The sequence below is a fragment of the Barbus barbus genome, assembly GCF_936440315.1.
Source record: "Barbus barbus genome assembly, chromosome: 13".
NCBI classification, from domain to species: domain Eukaryota; kingdom Metazoa; phylum Chordata; class Actinopteri; order Cypriniformes; family Cyprinidae; genus Barbus; species Barbus barbus.
Window position 1 is genome coordinate 15,372,122 of NC_136741.1, and position 17,444 is coordinate 15,389,565.

The 17,444-nt window shown below is 37.3% G+C and overlaps 2 protein-coding genes across 2 annotated transcripts in view; both read left to right on the forward strand.

The window, feature by feature from the left end:
• The window catches only part of LOC306879114 (kinesin-like protein KIF1A), a 74,771-nt gene extending 67,681 nt beyond the window's left edge, over nucleotides 1–7,090 (forward strand). The window contains exons 41-50 of the mRNA XM_079431830.1: nucleotides 847–980; nucleotides 1,079–1,140; nucleotides 1,246–1,391; nucleotides 1,500–1,697; nucleotides 2,178–2,249; nucleotides 2,519–2,643; nucleotides 5,927–6,055; nucleotides 6,163–6,355; nucleotides 6,594–6,712; nucleotides 6,789–7,090. Coding sequence (XP_079287956.1) covers nucleotides 847–980; nucleotides 1,079–1,140; nucleotides 1,246–1,391; nucleotides 1,500–1,697; nucleotides 2,178–2,249; nucleotides 2,519–2,643; nucleotides 5,927–6,055; nucleotides 6,163–6,355; nucleotides 6,594–6,712; nucleotides 6,789–6,831 — 1,221 coding nt within the window. The 3' untranslated portion in view covers nucleotides 6,832–7,090. The remainder of the gene's footprint in view (nucleotides 1–846; nucleotides 981–1,078; nucleotides 1,141–1,245; nucleotides 1,392–1,499; nucleotides 1,698–2,177; nucleotides 2,250–2,518; nucleotides 2,644–5,926; nucleotides 6,056–6,162; nucleotides 6,356–6,593; nucleotides 6,713–6,788) is intronic.
• Nucleotides 7,089–17,426, forward strand: LOC306879110 (selenocysteine lyase-like). The gene is made up of 13 exons (XM_079431826.1): nucleotides 7,089–11,170; nucleotides 11,921–12,046; nucleotides 12,141–12,250; nucleotides 12,855–12,955; nucleotides 13,809–13,992; nucleotides 14,159–14,286; nucleotides 14,562–14,723; nucleotides 14,811–14,917; nucleotides 15,039–15,075; nucleotides 15,290–15,373; nucleotides 15,501–15,603; nucleotides 15,888–15,963; nucleotides 16,243–17,426. Exons 2-13 carry the CDS (start codon nucleotides 11,934–11,936, stop codon nucleotides 16,394–16,396), a joined length of 1,359 nt encoding a protein of 452 aa, XP_079287952.1. The 5' UTR covers nucleotides 7,089–11,170; nucleotides 11,921–11,933; the 3' UTR covers nucleotides 16,397–17,426.
• Nucleotides 17,427–17,444: the final 18 nt, after the last annotated feature.

Sequence of the window (17,444 nt, forward strand, 5' to 3'; positions counted from 1 at the left end):
CAATAAAGCGTTGCAAATGATGTAGTCAGTGGTGACTAATTTTAAGTATAGAAACGATCTATTTTAAGTTTCATAGAAAATATTCAGATATGCACTATTGTTCAAATGTTTAGGGGAAGATTAAAGGTTTGGAGAAGATTTTTTTTAAGATTTTCAAAATGTTTTTAAATTAAGTGTATTGTTCTTACCAAGGCTGCATTGATTTGATCCAACACAGTAAAAAATAAAAATAAAATAATAATAGCATTAATAATATTGTGAAATATTATTACAATTAAAAAATCTGTTTTCTATTTAATATGTCTTAAAATCTATAAATTTATTCCTCTGATGGGAAAGCTGAATTTTCAGCAGCTGTTACTACACATGATCCTTCAGAAATCATTGCATTAAGTATCTAGGTATATACGGTAAGCATATAAGTAGTGACTGGGTGATTGCTGTAGAGCTTGTTTGGCATAATTTTAGTGCACAGCATAAATGAGTATACACCCTCTGAAACGTAACAAATTCAATAATTACTTGTACTTAGAAGATTATTGTCCTCCAGGAGTTAAACAGGCAATTTGTCATGAACTTGTACACTCAGGACCACCTAGGGTGTACTCATTTTTCAAACAAAATGGGCTAATTTACTAATTTTACAGATACATCATATACAGTGCCATCAATAAACAGCATTGGAGCTCGTTGTAGGTCTATTATATACAAGTTACCATTAAAAATCAATTCCCCTTTTGGAATCTGACTGTTGCGCTCTATAGATGTTGCTTGTTATTTATCAAGCTCTGGTTATTTTAAGCTCCATTTTAGATTGAAAGGCTTACAATGGTTTGCTCTTTCCAGATGGAGAACTGCACACAGCCCACAGTGATAACCAAAGACTTATGCATGGTGTTCTACTCAAGAGACGCCAAGCTCCCAGCATCTCGCTCCATCAGGAACCTCTTCAGCAGTGGCACCTTGAGGCCATCTGAAGGGTACAGCTGCTTCATATCACCACACAAGTCCTTTGCAATGTTGCTCTTGTAATTTAAGTTACCATATTGTTTTCTGTTGCTTTTCTTTTTACGTTTAGAAACCGTGTAACTGGTGTGTATGAGCTCAGTCTGTGCCACCTGGCTGATGCAGGGAGCCCAGGTAAGACACCAGTTACCTCATCTGTGTTTCACTGAGGATTTATGAGATTCTGGGCAATTTAGATTTTTGGGTGTTCTGCTGTTGAAATGACACCTGAATGTGCAGGAATGCAAAGACGGCGCAGGAGGGTGCTGGATACGTCGGTGGCATATGTGCGAGGGGAGGAGAACCTGGCTGGCTGGAGGCCCCGCAGTGACAGCCTCATCCTGGACCATCAGTGGGAGCTGGAGAAACTGAGCCTCCTGCAGGAGGTGAGAACATCTAGTTATTTGGTTTTTAATGTGATACAGAATGACAAGAATGTGTCATGGCAGCTCTGCTGAGGATTTGAGAACTCATTTCCTTCTGCTGTATGTTAGGTGGAGAAAACCAGACACTACCTCCTCCTTAGGGAGAAGCTGGAGTCCACCCTGCTGTTGGGCCAGGAGTTGCTGCTGTCCTGCGGGAGTGAGGATCTAACCGAGTCCTCTTCCCCATCCACCCACCTGGGCCTGGGCCACAACCCTTGCCCCGGCCCTGATACACCCAGCGAGAGGCAGAAGGAGCTGGCTGCAAAGGTGAATCAGTGACTAGCTTGAAATTATATATAGTTATATAAATGATAATTTAATATCCTGCATCATCCAGTATATACAATTACTTTTCTTTTTTTTTGTAAAATATTTTGGCCAAAAAAAAAAAATATATTTTTTTATATTTAATATATTTTACAGTATATTTACTATTACAATATTTTTTTATTTAATAGTTATTTAATGTTATTCTATTTAAAATCTAATTTTATATATTATATGTATAAAATAGAATAGAATGTTCTTATAAATTCTGAAATTCACTTTTACAACCTTGTTCTCATATCTCCTTTGTCACCAAATCACTTTAAAAGTGGTAATTGTAGTTTCTAATCTAATTAAATCTAACACTATAAATTGCTGTAATGTTCAAAATAATTAATATACAGTGATCACTTCAGGAAATCATGAGAAAAATGTTCATGTCAATGAACTTAACATTCCCTTTTCTGTTTGTCCCAACAGTGTCTTCGTTTGCTTAACCACACCTTTAACAGAGACTACAGCCATGTGTGTGTTAGCGCCAGTGAGAGCAAGGTGAAGATGCTATTAAAAATATTTTACACTTTTTCCTTCTGTTAGCTATCATATGATATAGTAAGATGATTTTAAGAGTTCAGACCGGTGAGAATATTCAGTACTGCCTTAAAAACGTTTAGTTTTCTGAAAACGTAAGACAAGCGTTTTTACTATTACTGCAGAAACTTACAGAAATGTTTGTGTGAAGATGTGTATAGGTGTGTGTGTGTGTGTGTGTGTGTGTTTGGAGTTTAATGACTGATTTCTCTGTTGTGATTGTGTTGTAGTTGAGCCAGATGTCAGTAACTCTTTTGAAAGACTCTGCCTCAGTGTGTGCTGAAAACACCCTCACCCCGTCCTCCACATGCCCCTCATTGGTGGAGGGACGCTACGGCCACAATGCTGAACTCAGGTCAGTAGTTAGTGACTGCTGTTTCATTTTGAGTTTGAAAAGAATTAAAACTTTAAGGGTGATTCTGCAACACAAACCAAATGGAATTGCAAAAACAACGGTGAAAAAGTTTTCTAATCATTCCTTAGTCTGGCATTGATCAGACTAACAGTCCTGTCCTAAATTCATGCGTTTGATAAAGCTAATGTGTCAGGCTAGTTTGACAATCAGCCTGTGAATGGCTTATATTATAGGTGTTTCTGTATATTAAAGGTTTAGTTCTCCCAAAACTGAAAATTCTGTCATTAATTACTACCCTCATGTCGTTCCAAACCCGTAAGATCTTTCTTTCATCTTCAGAACACAAATTAAGATATTTTTGATGAAATCTGAGGGCTTTCTGACCCTGCATAGACAGCAACACGTTCAAGGCCCAGAAAGGTAATAAGGACATCATTAAAATAGTCCATGTGACATCAGTGGTTCAACCGTAATGTTATGAAGTTACGAGAATACTTTTTATGCACAAAGAAAACAAAAATAATGACTTTATTCAATAATTTCTTCTCTTCCATGTCAGTCTTTTAGGTGCGTTCAAGAGTATACCATGATGCATGCATGTGGTGCATGCAGAACATGCATGCTCTGCGCTTTGTTTACAGGCAGAGGAATACACATGCATGCATCGTGGTACTCTAGTGAACGCATCAAAGACTAACATGGAAGAGAAGAAAAAGGGTGGTTTGCCCACTTCAGGTTGGTGGAGAGTTCCTGCCTCAAGTGGAGGAGTTTAAGTATCTTGGGGTTTTGTTCACGAATGAGGGAAGGATGGAACGGGAGATTGACAGACGGATCGGTGCAGCTTCTGCAGTAATGCGGTCGATGTACCGGTCTGTCGTGGTGAAGAAAGAGCTGAGCCGCAAGGCGAAGCTCTCGATTTACCGGTCAATCTATGTTCCTACTCTCACCTATGGTCATGAGCTTTGGGTCATGACCGAAAGGACAAGATCCCGGATACAGGCGGCTGAAATGAGCTTTCTCTGCAGGGTGGCTGGGCGATCCCTTAGAGATAGGGTGAGAAGCTCGGTCACTCGGGAGGAGCTCAAAGTAGAGCCGCTGCTCCTTCACATCGAGAGGGGTCAGCTGAGGTGGCTCGGGCATCTGTTCCGGATGCCTCCTGGACGCCTTCCCGGGAAGGTGTTCCGGGTGTGTCCCACTGGGAGGAGACCCCGGGGAAGACCTAGGACACGCTGGAGAGACTATGTCTCCCGGCTGGCCTGGGAACGCCTCGGTGTCCCCCCGGAAGAGCTGGAGGAAGTGTCTAGGGAGAGGGAAGTCTGGGCATCTCTGCTTAGACTGCTGCCCCCGCGACCCGGTCCCGGATAAGCAGAAGAAGATGGATGGATGGATGGATGGAAGAGAAGAAATTGTTAAATAAAGTTGTGGTAACACTTTAGAATAGGGAACACGTATTCATTATTAACTACGACTTTTCCCTCAATAAATGCCTAATTTGCTTTAATATGTGCTTCATTACTACTAATAAATGGGGGGGGGGGGGGGGGGGGTGCACACAAAAAGTATTCTTGTAGCTTCATAACATTACAGTTGAACCACTGTCACATGAATGTCACATGGACTATTTTAACAATGTCCTTACTACATTTCTGGGCCTTGAACGTGTTGTTGTCTATGCAACAACACGTTAATTAAATTAACTATTATAAATTCTGAAATTCACTTTTACAACCTTGTTCTCATATCTCCTTTGTCACCAAATCACTTTAAAAGTGGTAATTGTAGTTTCTAATCTAATTAAATCTAACACTATAAATTGCTGTAATGTTCAAAATAATTAATATACATTAATATTTTACAAAAAAAAAGAAAAGTAATTGTCTTAATTAAAAATTAAGCTTTTAAATTTCATAAAAAATATTTGTGTTCTGAAGATGAATGAAGGTCTAAGGCTTTGAAACGTCACGAGTGTGAGTAATTAATGACAGAATTTTCTTTTTTGGGTGAACTATCCCTTTAAAGGGGTCATCGGATTCCCATTTTCCACAGGTTGATATGATTCTTCAGGGTCTTAATGAATAGTCTATAACATACTTTGATTAAAATTTGTCAATGGTAGTGTAAAACAACACCCTTTTTACCTTGTCAAAAACAGCTCTGTTCACAGCAACCCGTTTCAGTGCATGTCCTTCTAAATACGAATGAGCTCTGCTGACCCCGCCCCTCTCTTCCATGGGGTGACGAGCAGTTCTCATGAGAATGTAAACTTTTTAGCTGCAGAACTTGCTAAGTAGCACATTATTATGAAAGGCGATTTGCAAAGATGTTTAAAAAAACCTTATACTCACTTCTTCTGTAACGTTAGGGGAAGCTGGATCATGAATGATTCACGCTAACATACAGTAGATGCATTTAGGTAGATTGGGGGGCTCGTTCCCTTCAAAGACAAACGTAATCCACTGCATCTTCGGCGGTTCAGATGTCAGGAGTAAATGACAACTGCTATGTTCATTATTACATCCAACAACAAAACACTTCAATCGCTTAGGAGACCTAATGGTTAGAGAGTCGGACTCGTAATTCAAAGGTTGCAAGTTCTAGTCTCAGGTCCAGCAGGGATTGTAGGTGGGGGGAGTTAATGTACAGCGCTCTCTCCACCCTCGATACCACGACTGAGGTGCCCTTGAGCAAGGCACCGAACCCCCAACTGCTCCCCGGGCGCTGCAGCATAAATGGCATGTGTTCACGGTGTGTGTGTGTGTTCACTGCTGTGTGTGTGCACTTTGGGAGGGGGTAAATGCAGAGCACGAATTCTGAGTATGGGTCACCATACTTGGCCGTATGTCACCGTCACTTTCGTCATTCTTGTCTAAACAATGGCAATTTACAGCTTACTCAGGGCGGGTCTAATGTAAAACACCAGTGTCGATCAACAATCGTGGGTGCAGCCTGGGTCTGTGTGACGTCACACAGCCAAGAATCTGAGAATGGCTTGATCTGAGAAAGTGGTTATGATTTTGGGGAATTTAAAAACACACAAAAAAAAAAACACTTTTTATCATTATTGGGTGGTTGTATACACACACTGCCAAGACACATTTCAGTTCAAACAACATGTAAAAGTGAATTTTGCTTCCAATGACCCCTTTAAGGTAGGATAGGAGAAAGTATTTTAACATTAAGAAAAATCTTTACATGTTTTTAAATATGTCTGCCAAAAATTGCTCCAAATGAAGTGCTGTCTTACTAATAGTTATATCTATATTCTTATTGCTCATTTGTGCAGACCCCCAACACCTCGATCTCGTGCTGTCAGCCCCATCCCTGACTCTGAGACAGAGGGCAAGAGGTCTCCTCAAGAGTCCAAATCAAGAACCCGCACTTTTGTGCCAGACATTCAGGAAATCCGTGTCAGGTAAAAAATAAATTGAACAGATTATACAAATTGTCATTGTTCAGAGGATGAGCAGATTTGCATATTTGGAAGATAACTCTAACCTGTACCCTATTTTATTTTTGCAGCCCAATTGTGTCAAAGAAAGGTTATTTGCACTTCCTGGAGCCCCATAGTAATGGCTGGGTTAAGAGATATGTGGTGGTACGCCGGCCTTATGTCTACATCTACAACACAGAGAGAGACACAGTGGAAAGGGCCATTCTTAACCTGTCCTCGGCACAAGTGGAGTACAGCGAAGACCAGCAGGCCATGCTAAAGGTGAAACATTAACAAATATTTATTTTTTAATAAATCTATTCTATTTTATCATTGTTTTTTAAGTCAATCACTTTTAAGGCAACAAATTATGAGAAAATCTACTGTTTACAGACTGAACTGTTAACCATACCATGGGCCATGGGCAATTTAGTTTATTTTATTTTATTTCAAGGCAACACATTTTAAGTAAATTGACTGTTTATAGGCTGAACTAATTCAATGTCTGTCTAAACTGCAGACCCCCTACACATTTGCGGTATGCACAGAGCATCGTGGGATACTCCTTCAAGCCAGTAATGACAAGGAGATGCATGACTGGCTGTATGCCTTTAACCCTCTGCTTGCTGGATCTATCAGGTACAGTAAAGCGCATACCTAAGCCTATTAAAGACCTGTCATACCAATATTTATTCGACTTTCTCCTTCTTATCAGGTCTAAACTGTCCAGAAGAAGAGCCGGGCAGATGAGGTTTTGAGCACACTACACGTATACCTTCTGTACAACTCTTCGAGGACAAAAAAACACAAAGGACTAACCTTGTAAATAGTGAAACTACTGACAGATCCCCCAGTTTCTGTGCTTAATCAACTCGCTGACCCTCTGTTTCCTACATGTGTGTTCCTGCACCTGCCCACACTAGCACCAACTGTGCACCTGTATCTTAAAGGTCCCTTTGTTGTGCATCTACAGTGGCCTAAATATTCAACTTATAGCGCCAAGAGAACAGGCTACTTTACCGGGCTATAGATAGTATGCTTATGTAGTCTTCAGCAACATTTTAGAAAGCTAGTGATGGGAATTTCTAATTCTGAAGCTGTCAGCTCATGCAAACACATCTGAATTTGTTACTGTGATGAGTGACGTCCATATCTTGGGTTTGTGGGAAAATGGATCACATGGCCTTACTGTGTTACTCTGTGGGTTTGAAACGATAAAACTGGTCAGTATTTAAATCAGCAGACCATATGTTTATTCATCTTTTGGCTAGTGATCAATGATGCGCAGTTCTTAGCAAGGAGCAGATGAATCACATCATATTATGCTCTTACTCTCTTTAAGTGCAGTTCTTGGACACAGTTCAACCCATCATAAATACTCATATACCTTTATAATGTTTCCCTTTTATGGCCTTGAAATGCATAAAGTTTTCAAAATAACCAGGATGCATTAGGGAAAATTTGGCTAAGGAAAATGGTTGCATTCTCATGTCTCTGTATGAGAACCATTATAAAGATTTGGCCTATTTTTGTTGGAGTACTGGTCAGTAGATTTATCTAAAATGTATCATAATCCAGTCTAATATTTTATATAAAAAATGATCGGTATCCCCATATGATCTTATATCTGTCTAATTTATTTTTTAAATTTCTATTAAAGTCTTATCTTGTTAGGTATTTATTTAACATGTTTTTATTTATTTCAGCATGTATTTATTGACAAAGACTGTAATATTTTTGAAGAAGTACAGTGCAATTTCTGCATATGGCACTTTTTTTTTATCATGAGTTGACTAACCTCCCTTTTACTGACTGCACTGCTCTCATTTCCCCTGACACAATGAAATGCATTTGGGGAACAGGTTAGAAGTGAAGTGAATAGCTGGGATAGCTGCTATTCCATGTAGATTACTTGAATTTTACTTTTTAGATTAACCATTTTTGGTTAAGAAAACAAAAATGCTTTTTGCAAGATTTATCAGGTTGAGAAAAATCATCATCCTTGCTCAGACTCCTAAATGAGTGTTTGTACAGTGGTTAGTCTTGGAAAATGGAAGGTTTAGAAGTTTGTTAGAACAAATCAAATGTACAGTACTGATGGAATTTTCTACACGCACCCTAGAGAGTGATGAGATATGATTTTGTGCCTCTTGCATCCTCTACTCTGTTTTTGTTTTACAATTTCCATCATCTTAATCCCTGTGCGCTTCTTTAACAGGGTGAATGTACACTTTAAGGCCCACTCATTGCTACCACCCTTTCTCTTTGTGTGTAATCATTCCTGTGCACAGGCAAAAGCAGTTTTAGTTTTTATTAGTTTAGTTTTTAGTTTGCATATTTAGTTTGTATATTGCACTTGCCCAACATTTGACTAGGTTTTGAGATTTCTAAGCATATCTAGATGGTGTAAATTATTTGTCTTAACTGGTTTCACTTAAAAATGAACAAAACAAATCTATTTATTCAGCCTGAAAAAATAAATAAATAAACATCCTCATGGACTCTAGAAATAAGCCCTGTTGCTGTCATTGTTCCAAACCTTTTTTTGTGATTATAATTACATAAAATATCCGACAGGCTAATGCATGTAACACAATACGTACAAAATGTCATTTTCTGGTTTTAAAGTCATCTCAGGTATGATTGTTCTGCTTAATGTCAATAGGTTCTGCTTAATGTCAATAGCTTAGGCTATGTAAACCCCATCAAACAGACAACCATGTGCGTTGAGATTGCTGATAGGTGTTTAACTTCAGCCAAATTACTGTTTTTGGAATATGAAACCACATTTTTATATAATACCAACAGCTGTGATTTAGACACTTTGTAGTGCAAAAGCATTTGTTAGAAGGTGGAGTTCTGTGGGTCAGACTTTGACTTAGGCAGTCACTGCAGCAGAGCCCATATGTCCACTATCATTAGTCCAGAAGGCTTATAATGTGGTTTGGGATGTCTGGATGATCCTGCAGGTTACCTAAGACAAGCCTTTCCTCCATACATGCATATTTAGAGTGCAGATCAACTATTTGCAAACCTGAGGTTTCTCCAGGCCAGGATTCAGGCATATCCGCATGACTGAGGCCAGCCAACCTTCAGCACATGCTGAGTATAGCAAGAATCTGACACTGAACTAACTTCTATTGCAAGCCTTGATCTGTATATGAATAAACATCAAAGATCTACATTTCTATTTCCAAAAAGTGGGTTTCTGTTTCTATGAAAAAGTGGAGTTCTGCTTGTTTTTAAAAACAGAAAGCATATCCTAAAAGGTTTCTCAATGCCTGAATGTTCTCCGTTTATGAAAAATTGTTAATGCACTTTTTTTTTTTTTTTTTGCAATTTCCATGTGTATATCTCACTTCACTTTCATGACCAGTTCAGAGTAATATAAGAAATGCCACTACTTTTAGAAAACAAGTGTGTATGTTAATAGTAATAGCAGGTGCATTTTTAAAATAAGTGAGAACAAAATTATTTTAAAAATCTAGAGTTAAAAGAATCACTTTCAGTTTGAGAATGCAAGCAAATGTGTATTTGACTCGTGTTTTTTTTTTTTGGTCTGTGCACCTTGTAGAAGGTAATGTGGAGAGCTGAATGGTATTCTTCATGTTATAGCCTGTCCTGTACCATTTCTACAAGCAATTTACATAAAACATGTTTCAAGGCTTAAAACATTGCATTCATTTTACCATCTCCCAAAATGAATTAATTAATCAGTTTTCATAATCAACACCAAATATTTGTACGCTTCCATTCTCCTCTTATGCACTCCATTCATAAAAAAATGTTTTTTTTCTGTCGTTTTCTGTTTTACTTGCCTTGTATATAAACATGATTGCTGTGAATTGTGTAATATGCAGTTGTAACTGGTTTGTACCATCTTCAATGGGCAGTAGTTTAATGTCTCTTTCTGAGTGTTGGAATTATGAGTCAAATGTTTGTGTACACTTAACACATCGTCAGATATGAAATAAATGTTGAACTTATGCAACACTATGAATGACTTTGTGTGTGATTCAAGACCTTATTTTATGCATGAGAAAATAGAAAAGCTCAAGATGATTGTATGCTGATTTTAAATATAAAACGTATGGAAGCCTCTTTCCACCATGTAATAAAACAATAAAACTGGCCAATTTTGCCGACTCTTTATTTCACAATTCTGACTTTATTTCTAGTCATTTTGAGTTTATATGTCACATTTAAGAGCTAACATCTCAAAATATTTTCTTCTCAGAATTGCAAGTAAACATCTCACAATTCTGGCTATTTTCATTCAATTTAAAGTTTACATCTCATAATTTTTTAAGTTTTTGTATGAGTTTTTCAAAAACTTTTTACCTAATTTTTGGCAATGAAAACAAAATCAGATTTGTGAGATAAAGCATCTTTTTTATTATTATTATTACTTGCAAGCTTTTGTTAAATTACAAGATTCCATAAAAATATAAGCCTAAATACAAACTTTAAATAGACGGAATGGGAACACTTCTGAGATATCGACATCGGTCATTCCAATTCTAAAATATGTATTTTTCAACAAATTCAAAATAAACAAATTTACACAGATTTTTATCAAAAATAAGTCAGGAGATCCCAGTAGTTCTATGACCCCGTCGCTATGCCGTTTTAACATCCTTAAAAAACTAACTTGTAGATAAATTCCATGTCACTGTTCTTAATTTGTAGCAAGTATCTTTTCCACTGGGTAGTACCTATAACCTTTTTTAAAGATACCGTAGTAAAATGTTAAATCAGCTTGCCATACTGTCTGGCCTCAATGCTACTCAATAAAAATGTAAGAATGCTACTATGATGAAGGCGTAGCTCATGAATATTAATAACGTCGCGTAATGTTCAACCAGCGCGAGTCAGGAGTCGCTCAAACCCGACGCCCTTTACCATGCAGCGTCAGCACGATTAATAATCCATGAACAAAGCCCTGGCTGTAGTAGAGAAAAAAGGGCGACCGTCTGAAGAGAGGAGGGGTTTAATCATCTACGCTTCCGGTTCAAAGTAGTAGAGCGTGCTGGTGCTGCCGCATCATCAGTTTGAACTGTGAATCATTGACAGGACATACGCTAAAGAGCAATAGAGGTTAGTAAACTAATAGTATAATTACATGGGTTCATCAGGTTTATCAGTGTTTAACTCTGTAAAGACAGTTTTAGATGGTATAGTAATCTGACTCTACCAGCAGTGAATCACCTTTATGAATCAAAGTGCTGTAAATGGCTTGCACGATTTTATTGCCACAGTATGTTGCATTAATCTTCATTTAAATTGCAATCTTGTTAACAACTATATGGTTTGTTTAAACCAAGAAAAAAGACATGCATGCAACATATGTGACCCTGGGCCACAAAACCAGTCATAAGGGTCATTTTTTTAAATTGAGATTTATACATGTATGGTTTTCCACAGGATTGTTAGGATAGGACAATATTTGGCTGAGATATAAGTATTTGAAAATCTGGAATATGAGGGTGCAAAAAATCCAAATATTGAGAAGGTTGTCCAAATGAAGTTCTTAGCAATAATTATACATATTACTAATCAAAAATTAAGTTTTGATATATTTACGGAAGGAAATTTACAAAATATCTTCATGGAACATGATCTTTACTCAATATCCTAATGATTTTTGGTATAATAGAAAAATGTATTATTGGCTATTGCTACAAATATACCCGTGCTACTTATGACTGGTTTTGTGCTCCAATCAAGCCTCATGACATGACTCGTGTATTATAGTATTGACATTAAATGTCATAAATTGAGTGCATGTTTATTACCCAGCATGTGTTTTTTGACTGATGTACAGTGTTTTGTCCTTTTATCTACCAGTGTAATCTAGATAATGGCTGAAAAGACTGACCCCCCTATCATCCTGGGTCATAATCTATGGGGAACCTTAACACATCATTGTGGGTCTGACCTGCATCATCATGATGTGGCTGATGGGCCAGACAGGTAATGAATATGTCATATCAGTCCTAGACTGAACATGAAGTCATTCGCATTTGATCTGCCACATGCTCCAGCAAAACAGCTTTGTCTGTTGCAGAATATATATGGATTACAACGCCACCACACCAGTCGATCCAGAGGTGGTCAGGGTTATTACTGATGCTTTAACTGATGCGTGGGGAAATCCCAGCAGTAATTATCTACCAGGTATGAGGCTCTCAAGGATAGATGTTTGGCAGATGTCAAACATATTTTATTGGATTGTTCTGTTTTTAATGTAAATAAACAACAGTTTTGTTCAGAGGTGTGTCTAACTGATTTATTTAAAAATGTATCTCCTGAATGTATTTTAGAATTTTTGTCTATCGTACATCAGAAATGTCTTTTTATAACCTTTTGTTAATTGTATACCTTGTATAATTTATTCAGAGATCGCCATGAAAATAGCCTTAATGCTGGCATGGTGTTAAAAAGTGAATAAATGAATAAATTGGCAGTTGTCTAACATGTCACATTTAAAGGCATAGTTCTCCCAAAACTGAATTTTCTCATCATTTATTCATCCTCATGTCCTTCTAAACCTGTGTGCATTTCTTTTCTTTTGTGGAGATATATGACAAAATATTTTGAAGAATAGTGGGAACCAACTCCCCCCCCAAAAAACAATCTTAGAATATAAGAGTCTAAAAATACAAGAATAATGGAATCTTGAGTTTCACAGATGAAAGTGTGTGAGGGTGAGTAAATGATTATTATTTTTGGGTGAGCTATCCTTTGCACACAATCTCATATTCTTTTCCACTGATCTTAGGTCTAAAAGCCAGAGACATCATTTACCATTCCAGAGACACTATTGCCAGAATGGTTGGTGGAAAAGCAGCAGACATTATTTTCACTTCAGGAGGAACTGAGGTGAGGGTTTCAAGTGTCCCAGGTCAAATAGAAATTCATCAAATTATCTTCTTTTCCTCTTTAATTCTTTTTTATCATTTAAATTTTTTTTACAGCCGTATAGTGAAGGCCCTATAGGCTGTTGCATAATTCACATTTCCACCATCCGTGTTGTAAGATGATATTGTTGTAACTATTTTAACTTTGGCTGACTTTATGAAGCACAAACAAGCAGACATTTCACATGACGTATTTTTACTGCTGGTGTGAAAATTTAGAAGTTGTATGACATATTGAAGACATATAAATTGTAATAAACACATTAAAATTCTATGCAAATGAATACAGTAGTTATATAGTATAGTAAATATAACAACTAGTACAATTTAAAAAAAGGCAGTTTTTAGGGCTACAATCTCACATACAATAAAAACCGCGTGATCTGGAGTTTTGCATGAGGGTAAAAAAAAGTTCCCCATACAGATTCAGCTTCTTTTCAAGTTGGTCGTTCACATTCACCATGTTGAGCAACAGAAAGCTGCTTGGTTTGAAAGGGACTTGTATATGAGTGGTGCCTGCAAAATTTAACTGAACCCTTAAATATCGTGTTACGTAGTGCTTTGTGTCCTGGATTAACCTGGGGTATTTCTGCTTTTTTTATCTGCTGTTAGAGAGTGAATATGCATTTTCATGCCAAACATTAGTGAACGGCTCTTAACATTGTAACACTATCTTTAACCGTTCATGTGTCGGTCCTAACGGTGCATGCCGCTTGTGTTGAGAGGTGCATTGAATCTGTGGTGAAAGTTGTGTGAAAGGACCTTTACTTCCACTGTATCTTTATTTAAGCTCTCTTTTTTTCCTGGACTTTCAGGCCAATAATCTGGTGTTTCACACAGCTGTGGAGCACTTCAGGAAGAGCAAGACTTCTGCACAGGGAGACATGAATAGCGAGCAGCTAAATGGAAGAGGCTCCCTGCCCCATATTATCATCTCCAATGTAGAGCATGACTCCATCAAACTCACAGCTAAACACTTGTTAAAAGAGGGCAAAGCAGGTCAGCAGGCATATGATTTCTGTCATGGAAACATTGTTCTCTATAGATGCTGTTTTAGGAAGTGGACAATGCTTTAGTTTACTACTTTATTGCTATCTGTATTAAAATATGAATATTACCAAAGATCTTTGTGCTCTGATTGGACCTGATTGGGTTCTCGTTGTAGATGTCACATTTGTGCCCGTTTCCAAGGTGACGGCACGGGTGGAGGTCGAGGATGTCATTGCAGCGATTCGTCCCACCACCTGCTTGGTGTCAATCATGCTGGCCAATAATGAGACAGGCATTATTATGGTGAGAATGTTGCCTTGACTACAGTCTCAATAATGTATTGAACTATTTCATAGTTAAACAATCACACGACTGTGTTTTGGCCATTGGGACGAGGCTTAATTGTGAGCCACGATATTGCTTTTATACAACATTTTATTAACATTGTTAATAAAGATTGACTTATAGATACAGTATGGCTAGTTAATTTTTGCTCTGCCAATAAAAATACAGTGTTTTTTTCTGCCATGATTTAGCATAAACACTGAAAGTAACCATTGGGATTCTCCTTTCAACAGCCAATTAAGGATATTTGTCAGAGGGTGAGGGAAGTAAGCAAACAGAGGGCAGCATCAGCTCCCAGAATCCTCCTGCACACCGATGCAGCACAGGCTATTGGAAAGATACGAGTGGATGTACATGAGCTGGGAGTAGACTATATAACCATTGTAGGACACAAGGTAAGTAACAAGAGACCCTTTTGATATATCATCTCTCTCTAAGCAAAGAAAATTAGAGATGGCAATCCTGTCGATGCTATGTTTCAGTTTTATGGCCCTCGAATTGGCGCTTTGTTTGTGAATGATCCTGGAACCACAAATCCGGTTTACCCTCTGTTTTTTGGAGGAGGACAAGAGCGCAACTTCAGACCAGGGTATGACGTGGTTTATTGTGTGGTGGGGTTTCATGTATGGGTGATGAATTATTGAACAGAATTAAAGCAAGTATGTTACTGACTATGAAATCAATACTGTTATCATCTCTTTATTTCACAGAACTGAGAACACGGCAATGATAGCCGGTCTGGGAAAGGTAAAACCCACTATGTATCATAAGTGTCATTTTATTTATTACTTAATTTCTTAATTAATGGATAAAATAATTTAACATGGGTAACATGATTTATTTATTAGGAGTAATGTAACTGTTTGTACATGTATAATAGAAAATAATAAAAAAAACGTATTTACTATTTTCAGTGCTGATTTTTTTTACATAACTTTTTTTATTATTATTTTTTTAAAAGGCTGCAGAATTGGTAAGCTTAAATTTAGCAGGGTATGAGGCACATTTCCTGGACATCCGATGCTATCTAGAGCAGAAGCTGCTTGTAAGTCCTGTTTCTGTCTTATAGCTGACTGGTACAAATATTTCAGTAGGTATTAATGTAGCCTGTATTTATATATAGATTTTGTTGTATTTGTTTTTTCTTATTTTTATTGCATTTACATTTTTAGGCTGTCTTTGGAAGAGATAAGATTCATTTTAACAGCCATTTTCCTGGCTCAGACATTTTGCCCAACACATGCAATGTATCCATTTTGGGAAGGGGACTTCAGGGTGAGTGAATGGTCATTTTCTAACCTTGTAATTTGTCTTTCACAGCACAGGAATGGAATGTGTTTGCACATCCAGATCATTTTTTACAGATAACATGTATAGTGCACATAAAGATTCATCACAGTAATGATATATTTAAGCTTGGTTAAATGAAATGTCCTATAACAGCATCATTTTTGTTTTTACACACGTTAGTCAGAAGTTGGTCAGGTCTTGACCCTGCAGATTAGTAAAACACGAGAGCTTTTGTGAATAATTGAAGAGACTCTTCCCCCCTGCTGCAGGGCGTAGAGTGCTGTCCACCTGTAGGAGGTTGTTGGCCAGTGTGGGTGCTGCCTGCCACTCAGACACAGGAGATCAGTAAGTCATCTGTACTTACAATGAAAAAGTCTGAATTCAATATAATTTCTTTTTTTTTGTATAAGGACAAGTGTGAATTTTTACCAGTGTTGTCTCAAATCCTTAAAATTTTCAAGTCTAAATAATTAAAGCACTCAAAAACAAATGTAGCTGAACACATCCATCCTGTATACGGACTGTATAGGTTTGTGCACTCTACTGTGCTCTAGACGGATCAGAACGTGGAAAATCCTTAATGTTTTTTTGAGGCAATTTGGTCATGTGCTCTCATTTCCTTAGACCTTCCCATATTCTTCTAAGCTGTGGGATTCCATATCATGTGGCTACCAACGCTTTGAGGATCAGTGTGGGTAGAAGTACCTCCCGTGAAGATGTGGACATTGTTGTGGAGGATCTGAGAGACACTGTAGAGCAACTGGAGCGGATGAACTAGCACAATGGATATTTTACCTACCTATATATATGAATATTGAACTCCAACCAAAAAGAGCAAGTTTCATTGAATGGTTTTAGTTTACAGCTATGTGGCTTTGCACATAAATTAGATGATGTGTCATAAGTATAGAGTTTAGATTTCAGGGTCATTGTCATATTGCACTATATTGATCTAAGAGCTCTTTATTTAGCAGAATATAATATTTAATATAAATCTTATTTGCTTTGCAAATAGGTTAGATGGTGTGTCATGAGAGTTCAGGATTCAGGGACATTGTCAGGTTGCACTATATTGATCTAAGAGCTTGTTTAGCAGAACATAATGTTTAACATAAATATTACTTGGTAAAGCATATTTCATTTATGGAACTTCAGGGAATTTAGTTGATAAATGTTAAAAAAAAAAAAAAAAACTTAGCAAAAAGTAATTGAATCGTTTATTTCCGTCACTGTGAAACTAACCTCCCATGCACAAAATGCAAGGAATATGAAAATCAGCTCTCCGTAACAGAAAAAAAAAATGCACTGCAAAATATTGTTACCAGTAAAATGACATTAAATATCAAGATGGTATGTATTGCACACCCCTACTTGTATATGACTGCTGACTTTGGTCATTTTGGGTCAGAGTTCTTTTTAACAGGGATTTTTAGTTATTTGGTTTTGATATTTAGGCATTTGCCCCTCCTGATTTTATATAAAATACACTATGGTATGTTGTATTTATTTCATAATTGAATAATGTGAATTGTTCTAATTAAGTTGTAGATATTCATACCCTATTTTTCAGGGAAACAACAAAGACCTGTTCATTTTAACTTGCTGGCTGCACTTAGTTACATTGGGATGTGATGGAGCGTGCACGATGAGAATGAGACGGAGATATCTGTTACCAGTACAACAAAGCTGCACCAGCATTATTAAATGAGCTAAATGGACTCTCTTTAACATCTAAACGCTGATCTGATCTCCCCTGATGCTGAATCATTAAAGTTCATATGCTCTGACCAAACTGCTCCATTCTAATCCCTTGTTCTCCTTCCAGA